The following is a 13,985-nucleotide window of genomic DNA, read 5'->3' on the forward strand; positions in this document are numbered from 1 at the left end:
ACTAGGGGTCAGGAGGGATTATATTAACACCAGCAACAAAGGAATGTAAGGTCTAGGAACATGCCTAACAAGAAATAAGAAAGCCCAGGTAAAGTAGACTATGGGACTTTGGCGACAGGCATAAAACAACTTTATAAATTCAGAGATTATGTCTAAGTGGAAAGATTCAATATTGCACATTCTCTCTCAGAATATCTTCGGCCTAACTTTTTTTTTTTTAGTATTTATTTATTTATTTGGCTGCGCCAGGTCTTAGTTGCGGCGTGCGCGATCTTAGTTGCCGGCTGTGCGATCTAGTTCCCCCCCAGGGATATAACCGGGCCCCCTGCATTGGGAAAGGGGAGCCTTAACCACTGGACCACCAGGGAAGTCCCTATCTTCTGCCTAACTTTTAACCTCCCATCTGTTCAAAACTCTGTCCTGAGGGGTTCTGATGGGAGGCTTTAATAATTAAAGCTCTACTGCAGTTATAGAAAAGTCCAGACTGAGGGGCAAATAACCACCCGGTTATCTGGTGTTAGGGGTGAGGGAAGTTAGGTGCTCGTGGCGTGCGTTGTCACTTAACTCCAGAGGCCGGAAGGAGAGCGCGAGCGCTGCAGGCCCGAAGCCAGCGACCGGCTCCGCGCCTGGCAGAGTCCGGGGTTGGGCTGGGCGGGGAGGGCAACTGGGGCGGGGCGGGGCGGGGCGGGACGGTGGTCGCTCTGGAGGCGGAGCCGGGGCGGAACACACAGTCAGCTGACTCCGTGACTCGCGCGCGCTCCGCGCTCCCCCCTCCCCGGCTGGGGAAGAGAAGTCAGGTACCGGGGCGGCGGCTCGGGCATACCCGGCCGACCGCGGAAGAGAGCAGCTGAGCAGCCATGGAGCATCGCGGGCTGGGGTGGCCGAGGCTATCCAGGCTGCTGGAGCTGCTGGCGGCGCTGGCGGTGCAGGCAGTGCGCGCCTCCGCCGTCGCCGCCGCCTCGCCGGACTTGTGTCTTTGGCCCATGCCTCTCTCCGTGCAGACCACCCCGCGCGTGCTGCACCTCTCTCCCGACAACTTCTTCTTCGGCCACAGCTCCACTTCCAAGGCCGGCCCCTCCTGCTCACTGCTGCAGGAGGCGTTTCGGCGGTGAGTGCTCCCGACGGGCGGCCGGGCGGGAAGGGGACCCGGAGACTCCGGGACGGGGAGGGACAGACCACCCTGGGACGCAGTGCAGGCGCGGGGGGGCGAGAGGAGGAACACCTGAGCGCTTCTTACCACCCGCACAGCCATCCAGCCGCGCCGGCGCTCTGATCTCCCTTTGACAGGGGAGGAAACAGTCTCCGAGTCGGCCAGTGACCCCACCAAAGTCACAGGTCTAGAAGATGGCAGAGCCGGCTCGAACCAACACGAACTGAAACCCAAGCACTTCCCCTTCCCCTCCTGCCTCCTAAGGAACTTCCTGGGTGCTCTGGAACCCTGCTTTGAGTGCGGGATACTGAGTGGAAGGAATAGGTTGCTCAGTCAGTGGCCGTGTTCGCCTCGGAGGGGAGAATGGGGTAGACGGAGAGGAGGGAGGGAAATGGCAGTTTATTTGAAGGGAGTTCTGAGAGGAAGATGAGTGCTTAAAGCTTGGGGACCAGGGGTTCCCCAAAGTTGCTTGTCATTTATAGGCCATCTCTCCCCCTCCCCAAATCTGTTTACAATTCAGATGGCAGAAAGTCCGTAGGTTGGAGCACTGCCCAGAACTCCCCTTCCCTTCCCAAATCTCTATTCCGTGCAAAATGCTGAATATTTTCACCTAACTACTTTGATATGGTCGCTGCGCTGCAGTATCTGCTTCTCTGTTTCCCAGAAACACTTATGTGCTTGCTCTCCCAGCTTCTTGTTTAGATCTTTAGCACCTCACATTTCCACAGCCCTCATGTCTGTAAACCCGTTGGCCACAGGGTGAATTGTGTAGTGAGGAGGGAGCCCACAGTGCTAGCTTTTTGGGGTTTTTTTGCTTTTTTAAATTGATGTAAGGTTGATTTACAGTGTAGCGTCACAACGCTAGCTTTGCTAACTGCACCATGTACAAGACAGATTGCACTTGGGGAGATGTTTCAGTAAGGCTCACTCTGCGACCTGTGTGGGCAGGACTGTCCTGAAGGTGTTCAGTGCCCCGAAGGATTGTAATTTGGTGCTGACAGTACTACCCCTTTTCTCCCTCAGATTTTGGTCTCTGTTCCTAGAGGTCATTATAGTTTAATCGTGCCTGCAGGACACCAAGCAGCTGGTGGAAAGATGCAAAACTAGTTTAATAACACCTGCTGGCCCCAGGTAGGCCTGGAGCGTAGGCTTAGGCTGAAGAGTCTCAAGAAGTTGATGGCAGAGATGGTTTCTTCTCCTTAGGTTGTGTACAATTAAAGGGACCTTGTGGCCCTCAGTTTAGACGCATACTCCAATGAGCCTTTGGTGTTGAATCTGCTAACAGGTCAGAATGGCTAGAGTCTGGGTGAAGAAGTAAAATCAGGGTGGTTGGTTGCCTTGGGATATTGAGAAGGAAAAAGTACCTGCAGGCCATCTAATGGAAGATCATGACTAGGAAATCTTTTAAAAACAAACACACCATATTTGCTTCGGGACTCAGTTCATAAAATTGGATTTTCCTTCTGTGCCATCCTGCTAGTAAAATAAGGACTCGGTAATAAGCTGAAGTGATATGAGTATGGCAAGAAAGCGTGGATGACTTAAGTTAACCATGGTTAGATAACCAGAACTTGAATCAGCTGTGAGATGGTTTAAAAACAAATCTTGGCATCTCAAGGCAGTGCAGGTAATTATCTGACGATTGCCTAACTAATTCGTGCCATGTGTGTGAAGCAGCTATTAATTATACCCTGCATTGTTAGGAAGCAGGTTATAAAACATTAGTCCTATATGGGGATATATGTATATGTATAGCTGATTCACTTTGTTATAAAAGCAGAAACTAACACCATTGTAAAGCAATTATACTCCAATAAAGATGTTAAAAAAAATAAAACATTAGCCCTTATGGCTAAGACTTGAAAGCGTTCAGGTGAGCATTCTAGGATCTCAGGAGGGGCAGTATCTACTTCAGGGTAAAAGCATGATGGCGTTGTTCCAGAAGCTCTAGGCCGTGGGGAACACACAAGTTTGTTCAGATTCTCGTAGCTCCTGTCTCCTGAAGAGCCCAATTTCTATCTCAAACCCTGCTTTGAAACACTATGCATTTTGCGGGCAGAGTTCTGTCTGTTTGGTACATGGCTGCTTCCTCAGCTTCTAGAACAAGATCTATCACATGCTAGTTACTCATTTTTTTTTAACGAACAAATAGCTTTGCTCCCTCAGTTCCTGAAAAGCTAAATTAACCCACATACCTTGCACACCACTGCGCCAGAACCCTTTGAGTTTTCTGTTAGCGTTTTAATATCCAGAGCCAAGATTTTCCTTATTTGGGACAAGCCAGCACCTAACTCAAATCTCAAAGCTGCTGGCAGCTTGAATTTCCCTTAAAAATTTTTTTTAAAATTTGTGGTAAAATATACATAAGATTACTATCTTAACCATTTTTTTTTTTTTTTTTTTTTTTTTTTTTAGTATATGTGCTGCCGAAGCGAGCACTTAACCATTTTTAAGTATACAGTTTAGTGATCTTAATTTCCTTTTGAATCTGTCAAGGTTTTCCTACGAAAAAGGTCCTCAGCACCTTCATCTGTTCCACTGTCTCACTGGTTAACTTCCATACACTCACTTCCAAGTTCATCAGAACTCTCCCAGCTCTCCTTACTTCCCTGGAAAAACACAAGATGGTCTTACATATAAGTAGCATACACAACCTTCTGGCTTATCAAAATCTATTAAATATAGGCTTTGAAGCCTGTGTGATCTTTTGTCTTCTAGCACCTTCAAATGTTTATTTAATATCCTCTTTCTCTGCTATTCGGGTACCAGCAGAGGTAAATTTTCAAGGCCCTAGTGAGAATTCTGTGGTGTTTGTGTATTAGCTAGGATACTTTTGTTGGAAGGTAACAGGAACCCTGACTCAATCTGGCTTGAGCAAAAAGAAAACCTATTATCTCACGCATTATGGAAATATGAAAGCAGGCAGGATTTCAGGGCTAGTTGGCTAAGTGGCTCAACAGTATGATTAGGAAATCCGTATTCTTTCCACCTCTGCTCTGCCATCTTTGGTGTGGCTGCAACTGGTCTAGGTATCGCGTACAGAGAAAGTTTTCTTCTTGTGGCTCACTTAGGAGAGGAAGCGTCCTCCCACCCCTGCCCCATCACTGGTCAGAATTGACTTGCACACCCAGGATTATTAGTTTGATTATTGGTTCTTAATGGGGACTTCATAGGAGTCACTTGGGATTGTGGCAGGGGGACTTTTAAAATCTTTCTGCCTGGATCATGCTCTCAGAGATTCTGATTCTGATTCTGAAGGTCTGGACATCAATACTTGTTTGCAAAAAGCCCTCCATGTGATTCTAATGTGCATCTTGGGGTGAGAGCCTCTAGTTGGACTGATACGGGGTAGCAGGGATTTGAGGAGTCAACGACAGCGTCTGCTACCACATATGTATTTAAAACTTGGCTACAGTGCTTTAAAATTTTGAATTTCTCACACAGATATTATGACTATATTTTTGGTTTCTACAAGTGGCATCATGGCTCTGCTGATCTTCGTGTTGGAGTGGAGTTGCAGCAACTTCAAGTCTCAGTTATTCTGGACCCAGAGTGTGACACTTTCCCCAAGATCTCTTCGGATGAGTCCTGTGAGTACCTGTGTCTATTGTAAACAAAGCTGCTTGTTACAGACTCGAGTGCTAGAAGCTGGCTCCACGCCATGAACTATTGTGAGCTCTTGACCAGTGAGTTTATAATTCCTATTTTTAAAATTACCATTAGGGGACTTCCCTGGCGGTCCAGTGGGTAAGACTCCATGCTTCCACTGCAGGGGGCACAGGTTCGATCCCTGGTCGGGGAACTAAGATCCCACATGCCGTGAGATGTGGCCCAAAAAAAAAGAAAATTACCATTAAAGTCTGATGGCAAAACGAATACATAATTGTTGTAGGAAATCTTTAAGTACAGTAAGTGAAGAGGAGGAAATAAATTACTCATAACCCCAGCACTCAGAGTTAACCACTGTTATTTCAGATTTTTTTTTTTTTTGCAGAGTGATACATTTAAATATTTTATAGATATAAATAGAAGCATATGGTAAACAATGGCATGAAAAAGGGGTAGTTCTGTACCTGTGGTTTTTCTGTTTTGCATAACAATCCATTATAAACATGTATTTCACTAAATATTTTTCTATGACAGCATTTTTAGCGTCTGAATAATGTTCTACCAACTGTACAGATGTGTCAAAACTTACTTGGCTTATCCCTGATTTTTGGGCATCTAGGTAGTTTATTTTGAAGACAAGTCTGTGCTTATAGGCATGCTCTCTTTTTTTTTTTTTTTTTGGCTGTGCTGCAAGGCATGCGGGATCTTAGTTCCCCGACCAGGAGCTGAACCCCTGCCCCCTGTAGTGGAAGCACGGAGTCTTAACCACTGGACCGCCAGGGAAGTCCTGGCATGATCTCTGTTTATAATTTAATTTGACACAAAGATAATGCAGAACTGGGAGGGGTGAAGCGTTTCATTTTCATTTATATTTATGTTGTATTATATATGTTTCATCTTCATTTATATTGATTGACAATGTAATCAACATTTAGCTACATGATTCTTTTTGTTTGCCTAAACATTATTCTCTAAGGCTTTTCCTAAATTGTTCTAGAAGGAATAAACAAATGGGCAGCCCTTTTCCATAGAGTGTACTGACTGGGAATAATGTGGAATTGTATCAAGGAATCAAAGAAGAGCAATGGGTGATATAAGATTAGTGCAGAAAGAGCAGACTGGTGAGTCAGGTGTAAAAATAGAAAGGAAAATGCATATCTTAGAGAAAAGAGTGACTCCTTTGTTCTCAGACTGCCTCACAGACAGTTAAGTACATCTCTTCATCCTCTTGATAGAGATGAGATTTCTTAATACATCTCTGAAAAATAACTTAATTTCTCTTCAATTCTGTAGCTGTTCTTAGAAGAGAAACAGGATGATTTGCCAACATTAGCCATGTGATTTTACTGGACACTTTATTAATTAGGTTTTGCATTCTGAATTGAGAAATGGTCATTAAATTACCAAGGGATCTTTGCTGACAGGCAATACAATGACATATTGTAAATTCCAAAAAATGGAACATATCGAGGCTGGGGAGTTATAGCCTATCTTCCATTCAGCTTTGCAAACCCTCTTTATTCTGAAAGGGAGGCTTCTGGAGACAAGCTGCCTGTGAAATTTTCTGGTTAAAGGATAAACTAGTTTTAAACTAGTTGATGATGGTGATGATAAAAGTAACACACACAAATGGAAATAACAAGATATCAACCGTTGTCCAAGAGGATGAGGAAATCTTGGAGAAAGTGACAAGTGTTACAGCATCATCATCAATTAAAATAAAAATATGCATACCCTCAGAACCAGAAATAGACTAATTTCTACTGCAGAGAAATAATTACCTACATCAAGAATGTTCCATGCAGTTTGCCTGCAGTGATGAAGATTTATAAGCAAAACTAAATGTTCATCACTAGAAGAATGGCTAAATATATCTTGTCAGTTGACACTAGAGAATACTATACAACAATTAAGAATAAAGAAGTGGAGTTATAAAGAACAGATGTGGAGAACTTGCGAAGATAAATTGCTGAGTTGGGCAAAGAAATTTATATAATGTGTACAGGAGGATACCATTTATATACCAACATATACAAAAGAAAGCACACATAAAGCAATACTGTATTTTCTTGTTACACGTATGTGTATGAAAATGCCTAAGAAAAGGCCTGATATTTCTTTCCTCTGAGGAAAATAGGGGGAGTTGAGTGGGCATCTCAAAGGGGATTTTAGCCTTATCTATAACATTTTATTATTTTAAAAAGAGGAATCCATTACTGCTATTTGTATGTATACCCTTCAAAACCACAGTGTGGTGCAAAAAGTACAGAAAGGGATAACTGAAAAAAAAGATGCCTCCTATCCCCTGTCAGGGAGGTAATCACTGTTAACACTAAGAATTTGGCTTTGAAATAAAGATTGAAATTCTATAGCTTATTTGTCCATATATTTAGAAACCAAAATCTCCTTCTAACTGCTTTATATCTGCGGTTTTTGCGTTGAGTTGAATCAGAATCCTTTTAAATATCAGCCCGCCCTCAGCTATTGGAAAATAATTGGCATCAGGTACATGCCACATGTTAATGATTTTAGATAACTCTTTAGGCTGACTAATTCCAGGAGATCTCAAAACGGTAATGTGGCAAAAACTGGCTTTTAAACAGTGACCCGTGGAACGGTGAGCTCTATCTAGGTAGCTAACTTAGAATTTGGTACAGAGGGGGAGAATCGTGGTTAGACTGTGGTCATAATAGCTATAGCATCCTTAGTCTGGCCTTTAGCTAACTCATGACTCTGTTCTTCTGATGGCAAAGGCTACCTTGTCAGAAGACTGTCACCTGATTACTGGCTGTTGATAGAACGGTTTTCCCTACCTGTAGCCAACTATCATGGGACAGCCTGGGGCGGTCGGGGTGGTGGAGGAGGAGGATGCAGCCCAGATACGCTATTAAATCATTAACCTGCAGCCCTTGAGTGTCTTTACCGTGGCAAAGTCTGCATCTGTCACACCCCTTTAGCTTTCGATCTCTCTGTGCTTTCTGGTGCTTTCCTTTATCTGTGGATGATTCCATCCCAAACCTCTCCAAAGACTAAGATGACTATTGGGGCAACCTCAGGCAGAGTATGATTTCAAGGATTGAGAGATTAGTGCCGCCTTTGCCCAGAAGCAGCCAACTGGAGCCCCGTTTTAGATGGGTGTGAACTTTTTATTGAGTGGGACAAAGCTGAATTAAGCTATAGTGAGTTAAGAAGTGAGTCTTAAGGAAGATTTAGGATAATGTTGGGGGAAGGTAGGTACAGGGCAAGTAGGGGAGCACAGGGAGAGAAGGGACAGAGTAGAGAAGACTCTCTGGCTTTAGAGGGAGTGGAAGATTGAGTGATACTGGAGGCTTCACCAAGGAATTATGGGCACTGAGGAGTTTGCACTTTTGACTTAAATTCTTAGCTTAAGTAGGACCCTCCTCTGTAAAGGGGTAGTTGGAGAGAATAACTCTCCTGCAGGGGAAAATGAGGAATCATGGAGGTGACACCCAAGTTCCTGACTTGAGCAAATCAGCTGGTCGGAGTGTGGTGCGTGATGAGCCCAGAGCCCGGCAGGTGAAAGAGGGAAGAGTTCAGAGTGGGGCATGTGGAGTTAAAGGAACCTATAGGACTTCTAAGTGAGGATGTACAGGAGGCAGTTGGAGAAACAGGTCTGGAGCTCAGGAGAAAAGAATGATCCAGAAATACCAATTATATGTTTAGGCAAATGTATTAAAGGGATTAAAAACATTTTTTTCTTCCAGTTTTATTGAGATATAATCGACAGCACTGTTTAAGGTGTACAGCATCATGATTTGACTTACACACATCATGAAATGATTATCACAGTAAATTTAGTGAGCATCCGTCACCTCATATAGATACAAAGTTAAAGAAAGAAAAAAAATTGTTTTCCTTGTGATGAGAACTCTTAGGATTTACTCTCTTAACAGCTGTCATATACTGCATCCAGCCCTGTTTACTATATTCATCATGTTGTGCATTACAGCCCTAGTACTTATCTTATAACTGGGAGTTTGTACCTTTTGACCACCTTCATCCAATTCCCTCTCCCCCCACCACCCGCCTCTGGTAATCACAAACCTGATCTCTTTTTCTATGAGTTTGTTTGCTTTTGAAGTATAATTGACTTACAACACCATGTTAGCTCCTGTTACACAACATGGTGATTCGATATTTCTACACATTTTGAAATGATCACCATGATAAAAGTCTAGTTACCATCTGTCACCATACAAGAAACATTTTTTTTTCCAATACAGATACTTTACTTGTGAAAGGACCAGTGGCCTCGCTCGCTGCCAACAGAGTTTGGGGAGTATTACGAGGTGAGTTCTATGTGGTTTCATTGTTATTTTCTAGTAAGGAAATATTTTCAGTTGCCACTTTGGGAAATGAAGCACAGCAAAACTTTGCTTCCTTGGACCCTTTATAGAGTGATTTGCTGGGTATTTCCAAAACAATTTCCATTAAATATATACCACTTAAAGCATGGGAGAAAGATCATTTGACCTTTTAAAAATGCTTGAAGGTTATTACATTCATAATGCTGTAATTCATTGATGTTCTTGGGACTATAATTTTTTTTTAATTTATTTATTTTATTCATTTATTTTTGGCTGCGTTGGGTCTTCGTTGCTGCGCGTGGGCTTTCTCTAGTTGCGGTGAGGCTATTCATCGTCGCGGTACGTGGGCTTCTCATTGTGGTGGCTTCTCTTGTTGCGGAGCACAGGCTCTAGGTGCGCGGGCTTCAGTAGTTGTGGCACGTGGGCTCAGTAGTTGTGGCTCACGGGCTCTAGAGTGCAGGCTCAGTAGTTGTGGCGCATGGGCTTAGTTGCTCCACGGCATGTGGGATCTTCCCGGACCAGGGCTGGTAGGCGGATTCTTAACCACTGCGCCACCAGAGAAGCCCCGGGACTATAATGCTTATAGAGTTATAAATGGCTCTGACCTGCTCTGATTAAGGAATTTTGTTTTATCATCACTTCTTGCTGCCTTCCGTAGCAAGCATTTCCCTTCTGCATTTGTTTATACATTCAAACAAAAGTATACTCACATATTTTTTTCTGAACCAACCTATTAGTGCAGAAGCATAAAAACAAAGAGAATAATCATTTTCCCAATAAAACATGTCCAACTGTCCATGTAGTGGTGATGTTTTCAGCTTGATATGGTAAGATGCTAGTGACGTAGATGCAGCATAAATGCATGTGCCATCGCATGTGAGAGTTCTTAGCAACTCAACTTGGTTCTTCTCCACTGTCTCCTCATGGGAGTTGTACTTGATCTCATCACCAGCTTTCATCTGAATCCACTGGGGAATGGGACAATTCTGCTTCTGTTTCTTGGCCAGGAATCATTTGATCCTGGGAGTCTTGTGAGAAGACAAGGTCAGGAACAGAGTCAACCATACACACCATGATGGCTGAGAAAAGAAGAGAACCCTTCCCCCATTTTAAATTCCTGTGGATTTAGAAATATAACAAAGTTTGCAGGAATAGCATGAAAAGATAAAAATATACTCTAGAGTGATTGGAGGTGGTGGGCAGAGAGGAACCTTAAAAGCTTTTCCTGTGACTTTCAGTCTGAACTTCAAAGTTCGGGCATTGGGACATTTATTTTTGCTGTTCAAAAGCTGCTGTTGGGCTTCCCTGGTGGCGCAGTGGTTGAGAATCTGCCTGCCAATGCAGGGGACACGGGTTCGAGCCCTGGTCTGGGAAGATCCCACATGCCGCGGAGCAACGGGGCCCGTGAGCCACAGCTACTGAGCCTGCACGTCTGGAGCCTGTGCTCCGCAACAAGAGAGGCCGCGATAGTGAGAGGCCTGCGCATCGCGATGAAGAGTGGCCCCCGCTCGCCGCAACTGGAGAAAGCCCTCGCACAGAAACGAAGACCCAACACAGCCAAAAATAAATAAAGAAAGAAATTTATTTTAAAAAAGCTGCTATTACCTCTTCTTTTAAGTAGATAAGATTTTGTTGTACTGGCTTCCAAATTAGTATAGTTTTGAGAAAGGAGAGTAATTTTCTTTAATGTGAGCAGGCCAACCAAAGTTATTAAAAATAAAGAAGGCTTTGGATTTGACTCAGGTTGAGTGTTATCTAGAATAAAATGATCATTGTTACTGCTATATGTATTATAGTCATAATAATATTGGTATGATTATGATCTTATTTCAAAATATGACATGAAAATAGCTATAGATGTTTACCGCAAATGTAACTACAAACATTATAATGTAGATCATTTACATATAATGTTATGTGATTTTAAGCTTTTGTCGGTCTGATGTGCCTGTCTTGTCTGGGGCCTGTTAGGGAAAACAGAAGTTTTTTGATGTTTGCCCTGATCCACGTCAAAATAATAGAACTTTTGAGAGCATTTTGGGAATCTAGTCCAGGAAGGCCTTATTTTCTGCTTACTGTCAGACTTCGAAAGTAACAAATGTGCTCTAAATGATAATTGAGTGTATTGCCACTTAACAGAAAATTCCAAAGTTATTCCTCCTGGTATGGGCCTGTATTGGGGGTGAGAGGGAGGCGTAGCAAAAATGACTTTGAACTTTTTATTCTTTCCTATTTCCTATATTTTTGAGGTATAATTGACATAACATTATATTAATTTTAGGTATACAACACAATGATTTGATATTTGTGTATAATGCAAAATGATCACCACAGTAAGTTAACATCATCACCACACATAGTTAGAAAAATATTGTTTTTCTTATGATGAGAACTTCTAAGATTTTACTCTTTTTAGCAACTTGCAAATAGGCAACACAATATTTATTAACTATAGTCACCATGCTGTACCTTACATCCCTAGGACTTATTTATAAACGAAAGATTGTACTTTTTGACCCCCATCACCCATTTTGCCTACCCCCTATCCCCGTCTCTAGTAACCACAAATCTATTCTTTATATTTATGAGCTTGGTTTTTGTTTGTTTGTTTAAGATTCCACATCTAAGTGAGATCATTCAGTATTTGTCTTTCTCTTATTTCATTTAGCATAATGCCCTCAAGTTCCATCCATGTTGTCCCAAATAGCAGGACTTCCTTCTTTCTATGGCTGAATAATATTCCATTGTATATGTATACCACATCTTTATCCATACATCCATTGATGGACAGGTTGTTTCCATATCTCGGCTATGGTAATGCGGCAGTGAACATAGAGGTGCATATATTTGGGGGGTTAGTGTTTTGTTTTCTTTGGATAAATACCCAGAAGTAGAATTGCTGGATCATGTGGTAGTTCTATTTTTAGTTTTTTGAGGAACCTCTGTACTGTTTTCTGTAGTGGCTGCACCAGTTTACATCCCTATGAACAGTGCATGAGGGATCCTTTTACTTCACGTCCTCACCAACCCTTGTTATTTCTTGTGTTTTTGGGTGTGAGGTGATGTGTTACTGTGGTTTTGATTTGCATTTCCCTGATGGTTAGTGATGTGGAACACCTTTTCATATATCTGTTGGCTATTTATAGGTCTTCCTTGAAAAAATATCTGTTCCCATCTTCTACCCATTTTTTAATTGGATTGTTTGTTTTTTTGCTATTGAGTTGTATGAGTTCTTTATATATGAACCCCTTAACAGATATATGATTTGCAGGTATCTTCATCCTTTGGTAGATTGCCTTTTCATTTTTCTTGGAGGGGGGAGATAAAGGGCTGTCATTCATTCATTCATTCATTCTGCACTGGGTCTTAGTTGCAGCACGTGGGATCCTCTTTTTGGCATGCGGGATCCTTAGTTGCGGCATGCAAACTCTTAGTTGTGGCATGCACGTGGGATCTAGTTCCCCGACCAGGGATCGAACCTGGGCCCCCTGCATTGGGAGCATGGAGTGTTACCCACTGGACTACCAGGGAAGTCCCAGATTGCCTTTTCATTTTGTTGATGATTTCCTTTGCTGTGCAGAAGCTTTTTACTTTGGTGTAGTCCCATTGTTTATTTTTGCTTTTGTTTCCTTTGCTTTTGGTGTCATATCCAAAAAATTAAATCTTTTTTAAATGTTTGGTAGAATTCACCAGTGAAGCCTTCTGGTCCTAGACTTTTGTTTGTTGGGAGATTTTTGATTACTGATACAATCTCCTAGTAATCAGTTTGCTCAAGTTTTCTGTTTCTTCATAATTCAGTCTTGGTAAGTTTTCTCTCTCTAGGAATATATTCGTTTCTTCTAAGTTGTCAGATTTGTTGGCATATAGTTTGTCATAGAAGTCTCCTGTGATCTTTCGTATTTCTGTGGTATGTTGTCACATCTTCTCTTTTGACTTTGAACTACAGGCAAACCTTGGAGATATTGTGGGTTTGGTTCCAGACTACTGCAGTAAAGTGTCTATCTCAATAAAGGGAGTCACACAAATTTTTTGGTTTCCCAGTGGATATCAAGGTTATGTTTATACTATACTGTAGTCTTTTAAGTGTGCAATAGTATTATGTCTAAAAAAAGCAAGGTACATACCTTAATTTAAAAATACTTTATTGCTAAAAAATATTGATCATCATCTGACAATGCAGAGTTGCCACAAACCTTTGATTTGTAAAAAATGCAGTATCTGTGAAGTGCAATAAAATGAGGTATGCCTGTATTCTTTTTTTAAAAACTTAATTTATATATTTTTTAATTTATGGCTGCATCGGGTCTTAGTTGTGGCACGCGGGATCTTCATGGCAGCATGCGGGATCTTTCGTTGTGGCGCATGGGTTTCTCTCTAGTTGTGGCGTGCAGGTTTTCTCTCTCTAGTTGAGGCATGCAGGCTCAGTAGTTGTGGCGCGCGGGCTTAGTTGCCCTGCGGCATGTGGGATCTTAGTTCCCTGACCAGGCATTGAACCCGCATCCCCTGCATTGGTCCAGTGGATTCTTTACCACTGGACCACCGGGCAAGTCCCTATGCCTGTATTCTTAGGTTAAAATTTTCCTTGGCAATATAGTTGTCAGCTAGAATGATGAATTTTGGTAAAGTCAAGACCAGATAGAGGAGTTGGCCTGTAATATAGAGAACAATCCACTTGAATAAAAATTTTTGGTCAGGAGATAGTCTTTGCAGGTATAAATAAAACACTGTAAGTTGGGCCTTTATTTATAGTTTCATGATGTTTTCTGAGCCTCTTTGCCCTCTGTTAAGTTTAGGTACCTTCTAAAGTGCCTATAATATTTTATGATAAAAATTCTTTCTTACAGTGCTATAAATTTATTAAGGAACTGGCATTTTGTTTTATTAAATCACTATTTTGT

The 13,985-nt window shown here is 42.2% G+C and overlaps 1 protein-coding gene across 2 annotated transcripts in view; it reads left to right on the plus strand.

Annotated features, from left to right (window-relative positions):
* Window positions 1-726: 726 nt before the first annotated feature.
* The window catches only part of HEXB (hexosaminidase subunit beta), a 38,263-nt gene continuing 25,004 nt past the window's right edge, over window positions 727-13,985 (plus strand). Inside the window, exons 1-3 of one of the 2 annotated variants that reach the window (XM_068535516.1) lie at window positions 727-1,108; window positions 4,595-4,740; window positions 9,004-9,069. In XM_068535516.1, the coding sequence (XP_068391617.1) occupies window positions 858-1,108; window positions 4,595-4,740; window positions 9,004-9,069 (463 nt within the window). In that variant the 5' untranslated portion in view covers window positions 727-857. The remainder of the gene's footprint in view (window positions 1,109-4,594; window positions 4,741-9,003; window positions 9,070-13,985) is intronic. The other variant, XM_068535515.1, reaches the window with a different exon arrangement.

This window comes from Eschrichtius robustus, chromosome 2 (genome assembly GCF_028021215.1).
Source record: "Eschrichtius robustus isolate mEscRob2 chromosome 2, mEscRob2.pri, whole genome shotgun sequence".
NCBI lineage: Eukaryota > Metazoa > Chordata > Mammalia > Artiodactyla > Eschrichtiidae > Eschrichtius > Eschrichtius robustus.